This window comes from Meleagris gallopavo, chromosome 2 (assembly GCF_905368555.1).
Source record: "Meleagris gallopavo chromosome 2, MGAL_WU_HG_1.1, whole genome shotgun sequence".
NCBI lineage: Eukaryota > Metazoa > Chordata > Aves > Galliformes > Phasianidae > Meleagris > Meleagris gallopavo.
This window is the reverse complement of record NC_139405.1, coordinates 8,788,119-8,800,474: the sequence shown is the minus strand read 5'-3', so window position 1 is coordinate 8,800,474 and position 12,356 is coordinate 8,788,119. Positions and strand designations below refer to the sequence as shown.

The following is a 12,356-nucleotide window of genomic DNA, read 5'->3' as shown; positions in this document are numbered from 1 at the left end:
CTAGTTCTAGAGGAAGGTTCAACCCTGCCCTTTTCCTTGCTTCCAAATGCTCTAAATGGCTGCACAGCAACATCTCAAGTGCAAGCAGCTGGCAGGAGAGCTCACCTGAACTGCATTAACACATACCATTTAACCCCTATTTCTCTCTACTTGCTGCAAACAGACACTTTAATGGCTAAATTTGATTTCTCTGTGGTAAGGCAGTACCTCTGTCATAAGGAAACTGTCTTGGCTGGAGAGGTTTTCCGTTTCAAAAACACAACAGAAGAGCAAACAACCACCTGGACAGAAAAGAGGTACCAGCAGGCAATGCTTTATTCTCACTTCTATGGGCATGCATGAAAGTAATGCTCAAGGCCAGCAGGGAGTTAATAAACCAGTTACACAAGTTACTTTTAAAACATACTTTGCAAGTCCTACAACTAAACACAAAAAATAAGCTCTAGGAGGTTTCTTCTGAGGTGCACAAAAACACTTTTTCTCCCAAATGCAGATATTCCTCTCTGCATCCCCAAGGACACAAGCACAGATAAAGTAAAAACGAAGAGTTTCTACTCAGCCCAGCAAAAGCAGCTTGTGCACAGCAGCATGTACAGGGCTCCAGAGGGATGATCCGCAAAGGGAAACAGCAAGAGCAACTCTCAAGGTGGAAGAAGCAAGACCAAGTCCTCTAGAGATGCCATCTGCTACAAAAATTATTGCCTAAAAGTAGAACTTGTGCAGCAGCCAACTTCAGCAGTTTAATGAAGTGACACCGTTCAAGATCAGCTGTTTAAACTCAGCCACCCTCTAGTATTCTTCATTCCCCACTTAATGTTTTGGTGCATGGTGGTACTCTGCAGAACACCATCACACCTGGTTTTGGTAAACTGTTAGTCAGGATGCCAAACTGCAAAGCACTGCACCATCTCTACAGACTCATGGCTTCTAGCAGGTTCTGCAGGATCTCCTGACACACCAGTGTCTCAGAGCCAAGTCCCTGGCCTAGACACATGCAATATCTTAGCAAAAAGAGACAAATAATTCCACCACTTCAGTTATGTACTGAAAAAGTGTTTCCTGAATAGGTGACTGAACGTGACAACATTATCTGTTGAGTTATTTGGCTCTAGACATATAAATCAGGTGCAGTAAATAGAAAAACCCCAGGACTCTTGGGCTGGAGAGATCTCCCTGCTTATTCTTTGACTCCCAACCTCATACAAGGTCCTTTTACTATAGCCCCATTGTGTCTCATATCATTAGTTTTCAATTTTTTCTTCTCTCCAAAACTTCCATTTTAGTTTCTTTCACAATTCTGCCAGCATATGAGCATAGATCAAGCTGTTCTATTTTCTTATCTGAGTAAGCATCAGCATCTGCTGCTTTCAGCCTGTCCTCTTTCTTTCATGATTTCTCCCCTTTGTACTTCCAAACTTTTGCGTGGCGAAGAACTGGCACTTACCTTCTCTCCTGAATCTCAGATCAAGAAGTACTTATTCATCCACAGATAAGGCAAACACTGAATTTCTTAAAGGACAGGTCCTTTTTCTTTTTTTAATCTATCTTTTTAGACGTTAAGAAAATCTATATGTTAAACAAAAATTAGGCTTTATTTGTTCCACAGTGCCAACCGCAGCTTACCTCACTCCAGAGGTGTGTTATACCCTCAGCCCCTTGCTGCCCCAGGATCTCTGTGCATCAGCCTGTTACATGAGGAAGGAAAGGGGACTATAGATAAGATACACCCCTTGAAATAGGAGGGGAATTTCAGCAAAGCCAAGGGGATTTCTCCTGTTCTGGTACCAGAGAACTTGACCTGTGCATCTGCTACTGCACTGACAGTAAGCTTTCTAATCCTGCAGCTCATATGTTTACAAAATCCATTTCTTACACTGTAAGTAAATATATATGCACATCTCTCACCTTCCAAGTATGTATATAAATATATTATTTTCCTTTTTACAGTTACAAATTGCATTTACACAGGGGTTTTTATTTTTTTTTTTTCTCATCTATGTAAGTTCTGCAGGAAAGAGCAGCTCAAGAAATAAAAGCTTTGAAAAATACTTCCTTTTTTTTAAAAAAGTAGCCTACATCAAAATAGACTATGCACGTCTGTAGCTAAACTCTGTAGAATAAATCTGGTGCTTCAAAATCAGAGTAAAACCAATGCCAGGGTCTCTGCCTGGAGGGTCTCTGCATGGAGGACACCAAGCCTTCTTCACTGACCATCCAGGTCCAAAACATGCCAGAGGTGTTTTGCCACGTGTGGAGGCTGGCTGGCAGCATGCTCCTTGAGACTGGAGCCCATCTCTTGGTGGAGGCTCTTGGCAAGCTTGGTGACCGCAGCCCTGACATTGCTGCTTCGCCCGGGCAGGACACCGTTTCCGATCATGTTGCTCAGGAAGAACCAGAGCACGGGCAGGACGTAGCGCTCGACCACGTGGGCTTTCCGGGGATAAACAGATGCCACAAGCACTGCCAGGCAAGAGAGACAAGTTTCTTAACAATCTCAGTGCAAGCAAGTACCTGCCTGTAGTTTTGGTTCTTTGAAGGGTTTTCCAGACAATGCCAACAAGTGATCCCCAAACAGGCTGACTGTATATTGAAATTAATGGATTAACTAAGAGACGTGGTTTAGTGGGGAAACACTGATAGTAGGTGGATGGTTGGACCAGATAATCTTGGAGGCCTCTTCCAATCTTGGTGATACTATGGTCCTATGATTGCTGAGGACCTTAATTTCTCCAAATTGGAGGTTTTGTGTCCAAGATAGACTTTGGCAAAGTGCATCATACACCTTTTGTAATTTATTTCACTACTTCTGTATTACCAATATACACCACAAAGTGACAAATCTGTTTATTTCCGTAAAGAAGTTATCTAAACTAGCTGAAGTAGATTTTGAAATGCAGCCTAGAGAAGTAATAGAAGGCTTTCTAATAAAGAGAATGATTTCTCTTTTGTGACCTTTGATGAAAAATGCCACAAGTCTAATCTGGCAGTGCCCTTTACTCTGTGGCACACAGAAAATGGCAGTACTATACCACATTTCAGAACTCCAGCCCACAAAAGATGCATGAAGCTTGACAGTCATATTAGAAACATCAGTGACTAACTGATATCTTTGGCAGAAAGGTCTGATTTGAGCTTTTTCCCCTCTTACTTGGTGGCCTCTAATGAGCAACTGTTTCCAATTTCACAACGCCCAAGGTAATAACCCAGACCCCACTGTCACAGCGTTTCAGCATCTGAAAACTTTGATAGCATTTATCCAGACAGTGCTCCCTGAAAGAGGGAAATGAAGATAGAAACTTTTACTTATCATTCATCAAAAAACAAGAACTGCTGCTCTGAAATCTGTTCTCAGGCCATTACCCAAACTGAACTGTATTAAATACAAACAAAAATTTACTACAGACAGACTCTTTGCATGGCAGATTTTGCTGAGATCAAAATCTGAAGTGGTCAGGAGACAGAGCTCTTATTTTCTGCTCAGTGGAAATGTTACGCAGTAACCATTCATTACTCTGTAGGGGAAGGACGTTCATTTTCTGTGTGCTGGTAACCCAGCTCCAGTCATCAACATTTAAACAGCTGCTGCAAGCACCTAAGAACAGTTCTGGAAAGCAGAACAAGGTTATTATACCTATTTTTAAATGGAAGTTGATTTGAGCTTAAGTGCTTATTAAGCACAGCAGTCACTATGGACTTTCATAGGAGAAAGAGTTGCCTGTTCCCTCTCAATCCCAGAGAGAACATCTGCCCTCTCTAGAATAGTCCCAATTTATGTTCAAATGTTTTCTTTCAAAAAGAGATTAAAACAACTGTAAAATTAAATTTTATGTTTATGGTGATTTACTTTATTCAGATCATCTTTAAAGGCACTTTTACATTTGCTGTGGCTAAACATGTCCTTTTGAGATTCATAAGGAAGAAGCAAAGCATATTAAGCCTTGGATTAAAAGATGCTGGCATAATTAGCAGTGGATTTAGCCCTAATTAAAGCAAGGTTATAAATAGCCTCCTCTAGCATTTACTGAGGTTGTCAGTTCTTTCACTCCTTGGCTGTTGCCACTCACAGTAAGCTACTATTATAAACCAATTATCAGCTGCATTTTTAGCATGTAGGACACCACTGATACAGAAGTGGGTTGTTTGCACACCCTGAAATGGTCAAAACACCATATCAGGTCTGCAGCACAGGCAGGGAGCCTCCATTTCTGTGCCAAACCCTGCCCTGCCAATCACCTTGCCTGTTACATGTCAACTACAATGCCTGGGTTGTGCAGGATGCAGCCTCCAGCATTTCCAACAGCAAGACAAGAGTCCTGTGCTGACAAATCAAACCAATCCTCAGAAATATCAGTTGCCACTCATTTTTCTATAGCATTATCATTTGCTTCAGAAAAGGGAGCTCTCAGTCTTCCCTGACCTTTCCTGCACTGTCCTGAGATGAGAGGAGCAGGACAGGGTATTTTTAGCCCCTCTCATTCCCAGAGGCACGTCCTGAGATGCCCCAGTAAGAGCTCGGCACCCAATCTCACACTGCACACTATGACAGCATGCAGGCAAACCCTGTCAGACATGACTTCTACGTGTATGCTACAGGGCAGACAAGCCAGGGCCTTAAGGTGTTCAGTGAGCTACTGAACTGAATATTCAAAGGAATTCCCACTCCGTATTTGCCATTTCCCAGGAGAATGCATGACTTAAAAGCAGAGGTTGGCTGAAGCAGGCAGTACCTGAGAGCTGCTCCGTGACGTCCTGCATGGCTCGGCCGCTGAGGAAACGCACTCGGTGGGCCAACGCTTGCAGCAGTAATGCATTGTCTGAAAGAGAAACGTTAATTTCTGCTCACTAGAACAGGTTATTAGAAGGGATGGGGGCGGGAAAGGAAGGCAGAGGTAATGGCATTTTGTAAATAAAATATATTTCTGCCAGTTTCTGCGATTGCTTTTTCTTTAAAGTTCACGAGGGAGGACTCAAAATTAAAAAACAAAGGCTTTCATGTCACATCTGTACATATGAAGTGAAGTGCTGCACAAGGAGCAGTGTTACATGTTTCTCATCAGAGCCCTCAAAGTTTAAATCATACATAAGCAATACATGGGTTTTGCATGATAGAACTTTGCAGAGGTGAACTTCTCCCACCTTGAAGAAAAAGAGCAGGAAGGCTCAGGAGCCCATACATCCATTCATTCCTAATGGATAAACCAGTGTTAACTCTGTAAGTCACCTGTTGGGACCTACAGACCAGGATCCAAGTTACTTTTATCAGAGAGAATTACCTACTCAACATCAATGCCATCTCCTCCCAGGGGCTGTTGTAACATCTCTGAAATCAGACGTTGGCACAGAGGCCAAAAACTGATTTCCCAGTACTTGACCATCATATACATGTACTTTTTCCCTATGCTACCTGTTACTGATATGGGGTCTTGTTTTACTTATAAAGTGTTGTGCAGATTGGTCCGCAGTCCTCCAGTCTTACCACTTTGATAAGCTGAGTAAAGCTTCTCTCAGACAAGGAATGCTCATGGGGCAATTTTAAACACAGTGCTATTAAGAGCTCCTTTTAACATGAGGTATAAAAAGAGAGTCCCTACTGATCTTTTGGCAAGCACACAGTAAAGAATTGATCCTTTATTTCAATTAATTTTCTGCTTTGGTAATTACAGTCTTCTCATTCACCTTTCTTAACAGACAGTTTGCTTTTTCACTCACACTCCTGCAATATTGGCAGGTGCTGTTCCTCTCCTGAGAGTAACCCTACAGCTGCTGCTTTGGAAAAAAAAGTAGATAAAACCCCAAACTGAGTTCTAGAGATCTAAACCAGTACAAAATGTTAATTAATTTATACCATTGGTACCTATGCAGGGCTTCATGGGAACACTTGAGGTTTAGATGAGTGAGGGAGAATTGTTTATAATCACAATTCACCTTCCAGTGGAAGAGCTTCAAAAGCCCTATGCCTTTCAAAACACTAAAAGCACCAGTCAATAACAAACTTACCCAAACTTTGCTTTAGCTACCTCGAGAGATCAAAAGACCAAGTGGTGTTTAATTGCTGCTAGAAACAAGGCAGCAGTCACTTCAATTCTCACTGACTTAGCTTTCACTCTCTGCATAAGGTGTCAGCTAAACTGCTGGACACAGGACAGGTCTAGCACTCGCAATAGGAGCAAAAGTATCTGTTTCTCCATGCTCACATTTTCATTGCGTTCAGCTCTTTGCTTTGCTGCCACTTATAGGGGAAGATTTCCCCTCCCCTGTTCAATAGAGCTGATGACTGAGCACTATTGGGGCTGCCCTTCTGACCCCACACCCTGGTGTCAGGCAGCAGCACATTTCTTTTATGACAGGAGACAGATTAGGACAGATGTAGGAGAACAAGATCTATGTCTTCATGCCAAGGCTTCATTTGCCCCATCTACAAAGTGGCTTTGTTTTGTGTGGGGTTTTTATTGTTGTTTTTACATTTGAGCAATCAAGTCATTTTACAACCAGCTCGCATGTCTGCATGGGTCATTAAAACTGACAGATTAGGAAATTTCATCTCAAACTCAGAATCTGCAGCACATCAACAAAGAGACTCAGAGCAATAGCTGGGCTCTCAGATAGGAACCTCAATGGCGCAATGGGGCAAGGCACTGCACATATTCACTCATTCTAAGCTAGGAGCATCACACAATCCTTCAGAGAGTTCTGTTGTTGGGTTCTTTTGGTCATTTGCCATTTGATTTTAAATCGTAAAGGCAGAAAATATCAAAGCATGAGGAAAGATTTAGCTCAGGCATTTCATCAGTAGAACCTTCCTTCCTCTACTAAAACCCAAAGTCTTGAAACTCCAAAATATTTCTGATTCAGTTGCCTTTTTGAACTTGTTCTCATGCCCTTAAAAATGAACAAACCCACAAAAAATATACCCTGCCTTACTAGCTTGAAAGTCTGGGCAAAGTCTACCTGATAAGCAACAGACGTACCTTGCTCCTGCTCTGACACCTGCCAGCACTGAAAATTCATGATGATCTCTCAAAATTGGTGAGGGGGAAAGATGACTGAAAGCTCCATTCAAAACCTTGAAGGGATCTGGTTATCACATCCTCTGTTAGGAGGATTTGGCATCTCTTCCCCAACCTCCTCTCAGGCACCACAAAAAAATGGGTCAGGACCAAAAATCAGCAGAACAGGTCTCACACCCTTCTCCCCACAACCCCATATTTGGAACACAGAAAGGCAACAGGTCAGCAAATACACTGGATCCACAAAGAGGCTGATGTGGAGAAAGTTGTTAATTTCCCTTTAAGGCCTGCTTCTTCAACACTAAATTTTTCAGGCGTGTTCACCCAGTGCTGCATTTTCAGAGCTGACATAAATCCGTGTGGCAAGGGAATTTACAGCAGACCTTGGCTATGTAGTTATTGGCTAGAGCGATCTTGCCCCATGCAGAACAACATTTGGAACAAGCCATCATTTACAGCTAGATTTATACCTGTTTGTTCTAAAGAAATGAGCTTGGCAAATCATGAATTCCCTTTAAAAAAAATTAAAAAAAACAAGAAGTAGAAGTGGAAAGTAGACAGGATCAACTAATACCCATAATGTAGAGTCTTCCAGGAAGCTGTTCTGCAGGAGATCTAATGCACCACTATCCCTGCACATCAGTAGCAAAGCAAATCATCTGGGAAGTGAACTGGGCCCAAAGAGCCTCCAAAAGTCCCTTTGTCCCTGAATTCTAGCTAAGTTGTACATCAATATTTGTTGTTCTGAACCAAAGTGGACAAGCAGCACTGAAAGAAAGCCTCTCAAGAATCTGGGGAAACACTGGTAAATGTTCAAGCTTGTCTGGGAAGTGGAGCATAAGGACTGCACCATCAGAGCTCCTTGTTACCCAGCCCACCAGTTAGAACTGGCAGGAATTCAGGGCCTTTGATAAATAGCATAAATGATATGAGTGATCTACAAACTTGGCATCAGTCCTAGAAGCCAAGCACTTTATCTGGAACCTGCTTTTCTGTAGTAGATTTTAATCAGTGTAATAAACTTCTAGAGAACATTTTTATTGATGGCATCCATCTTTCCAAAACCAAACTCCTTGCACGCAGAAATACACATCAGCTTTCATCTCACATTTCAGTAGAAGTCACAGCTGCAGTAAACACCAGATGAAGAGCCTCCAGGAATTGGAAACTTCATGTCACAGCTGCAGAAATGGTAGTGGTAGCATAGGTATCATCAGTGTGTTTTTAAATCTATACCAGGAGATCAAGAGAGAAACAGAAGGCTGTATTCATCTAACCAAATTTTAAACACCGCACTAGGAAGGTGTAAACACCTTCAGCAAACTACATGGATCTATCCTGGTGTCTCTCCCTGGTGGAAACGTGTGCAGGAAGAAAAATAGTCGAAGTTAACACCTCTCCACTGAATCCCTGCAGATAGATCCTCCAGGGGATCCATCTGCCTAGAATACAATGCATAAGAATAACCTAAGAGTCAGAAAGAATATTTTCTGCAAACTTAGAACTGTTTTTGAACTGTGTCCTCTGGCTGCAGCCAATCCTACCAGCCCTTCCTTCATATGGAGCAGCAGCCAGCTCTCTGTCTTTGTGCTCACTGTTGTGAATTATTAATATCAAACAAGCTGAGCTGAGAGAAAAAATTGTTAGTGGAAATTCTCTGTCCTTCACTCCCATCCCTTTATTTCTGCTTTTCTAATCTTCTTCTTTTCAGGTGACTGCAAATTAAAGCAAATTGAAACCTATGGGGTGTGAGGAGAAGTGGGGAGCTAACCTCAGGGCTGTGTCTCCATATGCTTTTATTAAGAAAAACATACTACCCATGCACATATAATCAGTTTCCAGAGCAGATCGCAGTGGAATAGTTCGAAAAACAGTGATCAAAAAAATAACAAGGTGATCCTGGCAGGCAGCAGAACTGTACACCCTGCAGCAGGCTGTGTGGTTCAGGACACAGAGCAGATCAGAAGCTTACCACCTCCCGGCTGCAGCAATGCATTTTACATCTGCGGGCAGACTTGTGGCCTCATGTCTGAGTATCCAGAAAAGGGGATGATAATGGACTCCTTACCCTAGCAGAAGAGGGGAGCCATGTATTTCTACCCTCCAGGCTGACTATCCAGTAAGAATTTTCATCCTTCATCTGATCTCCCTTGCAATCTCTCATAACATATAATCTTATTAAATTCTAAGTCTCAATCTTCAGATTCAAAGTAACATTTTCATTTGAGCTTCACATAGCTAAGCTACTGCCTACAGACTGCAAAATGGGTGAATTCAAAGCCTTAGGTCAGCAAGAGCCAGATGAAGGCTCTGGGCCAGATGCTTGGGAGAGCTGCTGCTGTCTGAGCATGGAATAAAGCCCAGCAGAGCAAAGAGACTCCACCACCTTTCCCATGGCACGCTTCAAGGAAAAAAAAAAACATATCACTTTCACCTTGATTCTGTGGATATAAACTTACCAGAACACACGTCTTAAAAATCTAATTCAGTACAAACAAGAAAAACACAGTTTTCCAGGAAGAAGGGAGAAAATGGTCATGACATGCTAGTTGCTTCCCTCATGTTCTTTTGGCAGGTGCTTAGGATAATGCCTACAACATCCTCTCTACTGAATTAATAATCAGGCATGTAACCCAGATGATAAGCAGTATCCATTCAACTGCACATCACAATGAGATATAACAGATTGGGTTAGAAAGAATTCAGGCAGGACTTCATAAACACCTTGCAGCTGCTGAATATTTCTCCAGGCAACAACAGGTTATCCACAAATGGCTGTTCATTTGGCTCTAAAATATAGAGCGCACAGTTAAGGACAGTCAGTGTCCCAGGTCAGCCTTACCTAGGTGAGCAGTGGATGCTTCCAGTACCTTCACAGCTGCGGTGTAAATCCCTGTGTGTTTCGAGTTCAGGTTGTCAGTGACTGCTGCTACCAGAGAAACCAGCACTGGGTGTAAGGCATCTCTGAGAATGGGTATAACTGAAGCCAGAGCTTCCAGTGAGTGCTGCTTCACCTTCTTATTGGAATCCTGAAGTCTCAGGACAAAAACATCAAAAATCTGTTAAGAAAACAAACAACGCGAAAGCTGGGTTAAAATGTCTGTCTTTCTACAAGGGATGCAGAAACGAATTCCCAACCACTTATAAACAAATGTAACACTTTCTGTCAGGTTAATGCTTGCTAGCATGAATTCACTGTCTTCCTGAGGGATACTTACTATAGTCTTTCCACAACCTCAGGCTGGGTTAAAAGATTTTCAGGCAGTATTACAAGGTTACAAGGTTTGGGTGAGGATGGGTGTTTCTCTGTTTTATCTCTGTCTCAGAACCTGGGTCTGAAGGAGTGCAGAGCTCTGATGAACTCTTGAGGATCCACACCACCTCTGAGGTGAACCATCTCTCTAAGGTAGACTTCTAGAGTTTAAATTGTTGTGCCTTTTCTCATTCAAGAAATGTCAACCACTTTACCAGGCACCACATTCTCTGGAAAGGGCGAAAAAAAAAAAAAAAAAACAGGAAGAAGGAAGCCACGTCTCTAGCTATTTTTGTTACCCTTGCAGAAAGAAAAGAGAAGCCCTAAGAAGGGTGAGAACAATCCTTCCCAACCAGGAAAGAGGTGAGAAGGGAAGTGAATGGCCTGAACTGTGCCTTCATTAAAAAAAAAAAAAAAAAGTTTACAGAAGTATCCTTTAATTTCTTATTTTTAAATCAACACAGCATTATACTTCTCTCCCTCATCCCAAGCCATTCTTCTGTGGAAGAATTGCCAAGCTTTCAGTGTCTAGATTTCCTTTCTTTCCACCTAACAGAGTAGCAGACAACAAAAGCTACAGCAACAATAAACTCCATCATCGTCTCCTGAACAGCAGCAACAAGGCACCTGCCAGAGAAATACATCAGACTGAAATTGCTTGCCTTGAACCTGGAGCTGAATTAAATTATTTTGAGTGAGAGGGGACCAGCCAGTCCTGAATGGCTACCATGCAGTGCAGATGAAGTTAATTTCACTGTGACAGGCTTGGGAAGGAAACTAAAGGGAAAGGAGTTATGAGATGGCCTAGTTACCTGGACAATATTTGCTGAGATGAGCTGGGGGTTGCTTTTGCAGTGATCTAGGAGGAGCATGACTCCCTCTATTCGTGTCTGAAACTCCTTTGCTGACAGGAGATTGTTAAGCTCTTTGAGTTGTTCAATCTCTTCCACAGTGCGAAGTGATGTGCGCCGAACTGTCTGATGCGGTAAGAGGAGGACATCAGAGCTGGACCTCAAATGGGAAAGTAAAAACAAAGCAAGTCCTTTTAGTAATGACATTGTCAGTTAATTAAGAGAAAAACATCTTGAGGAGACTTCCTAATGAAGTCAGCTAGATCCTGATCAGAAAAGCAGCTTTGATCTCGTGACAATCGTTAGAGGAGGCAGCCTCTAAGGAACTTTGTCACTACTGGTTACTCAGGAAAACCAAGGCACCAGGGATAGAATTCACTTCAGTTATCTTCAGATGTCTTCAAAGTAGTCATCTTGCATTACTCTGTGGGGAAAAATAAGCACTACTTCAAAGTTATGAGTTGTCTGTATTACAAGGAAATGAGTTGTCATGAAGAAGCATCTCTATAATATGCATTGGAATCTGGATAAGTAGTTCATATGATCGGTACAGGTGAATCCCACTCAAAAGAGATTTAAGGGCATATCTGAAGGGATTCAGAGAGGTGGTAATACAGATAAAAACTCAGGCATTCAACCCACTACTGTGCTCGCAGTATTTCTCCCCTAGAGACAGATTCAGCAGCTTAGAAAACTCAGTGGAAACAATTCCACGTTGATCAACTTCTCCTTGGCATGGGCAGGGAAGGATCACAACCATGGTAGGGAGGTATGCGGTCATCTTCTTGTTATCACTGAGCACAATAGCATGCTCTGCTGCCAGAGGAAAACAGGTAACAAGTAGTTTTCCCACTAGCACGAGGAGACTAAACTCCTATCTTGGATGCTAATCTGCAGTATCGAGAAGGTGCTTTCCATCAGAAAACTCATCACAGGTCTAAATGGCAGACAGCTACGTAAAAAGTCCACATTGAGTTGGTTGTCTTCCAAAGCTGGTCAGAAGTTGTCTTGCTGATGCTATTTGGAAACAATTGATTTAGTCAGGTCAAACCACATGCATGGAAAGTGCCGTTTTGAAATTGGCATCTTCATTCCGGACTGGGACTTCTCAGCAAAATTACCCACATTAAAAAAAAAAAAAAAGACTTCACTATGATGTCTTGACTGAAAACATAAGTCCAAAGTCAAAGAGCAGAAACATGACCCTCATACAGCCTCTACATCACTGTCCTAACCACTGCATTG

At 42.3% G+C, this 12,356-nt stretch overlaps 1 protein-coding gene across 4 annotated transcripts in view; it reads right to left on the bottom strand.

Annotated features, from left to right (window-relative positions):
* Positions 1-297: 297 nt before the first annotated feature.
* Positions 298-12,356, bottom strand: part of TOGARAM2 (TOG array regulator of axonemal microtubules 2) — a 48,816-nt gene continuing 36,757 nt past the window's right edge. For all 4 annotated transcript variants that reach the window (XM_085218855.1, XM_031552307.2, XM_085218854.1 and 1 more), the window contains 4 exons: positions 11,073-11,271; positions 9,850-10,066; positions 4,728-4,814; positions 298-2,460 (listed from right to left, as the gene is read on the bottom strand). In XM_085218855.1, coding sequence (XP_085074981.1) covers positions 2,204-2,460; positions 4,728-4,814; positions 9,850-10,066; positions 11,073-11,271 — 760 coding nt within the window. In that variant the 3' untranslated portion in view covers positions 298-2,203. The remainder of the gene's footprint in view (positions 2,461-4,727; positions 4,815-9,849; positions 10,067-11,072; positions 11,272-12,356) is intronic.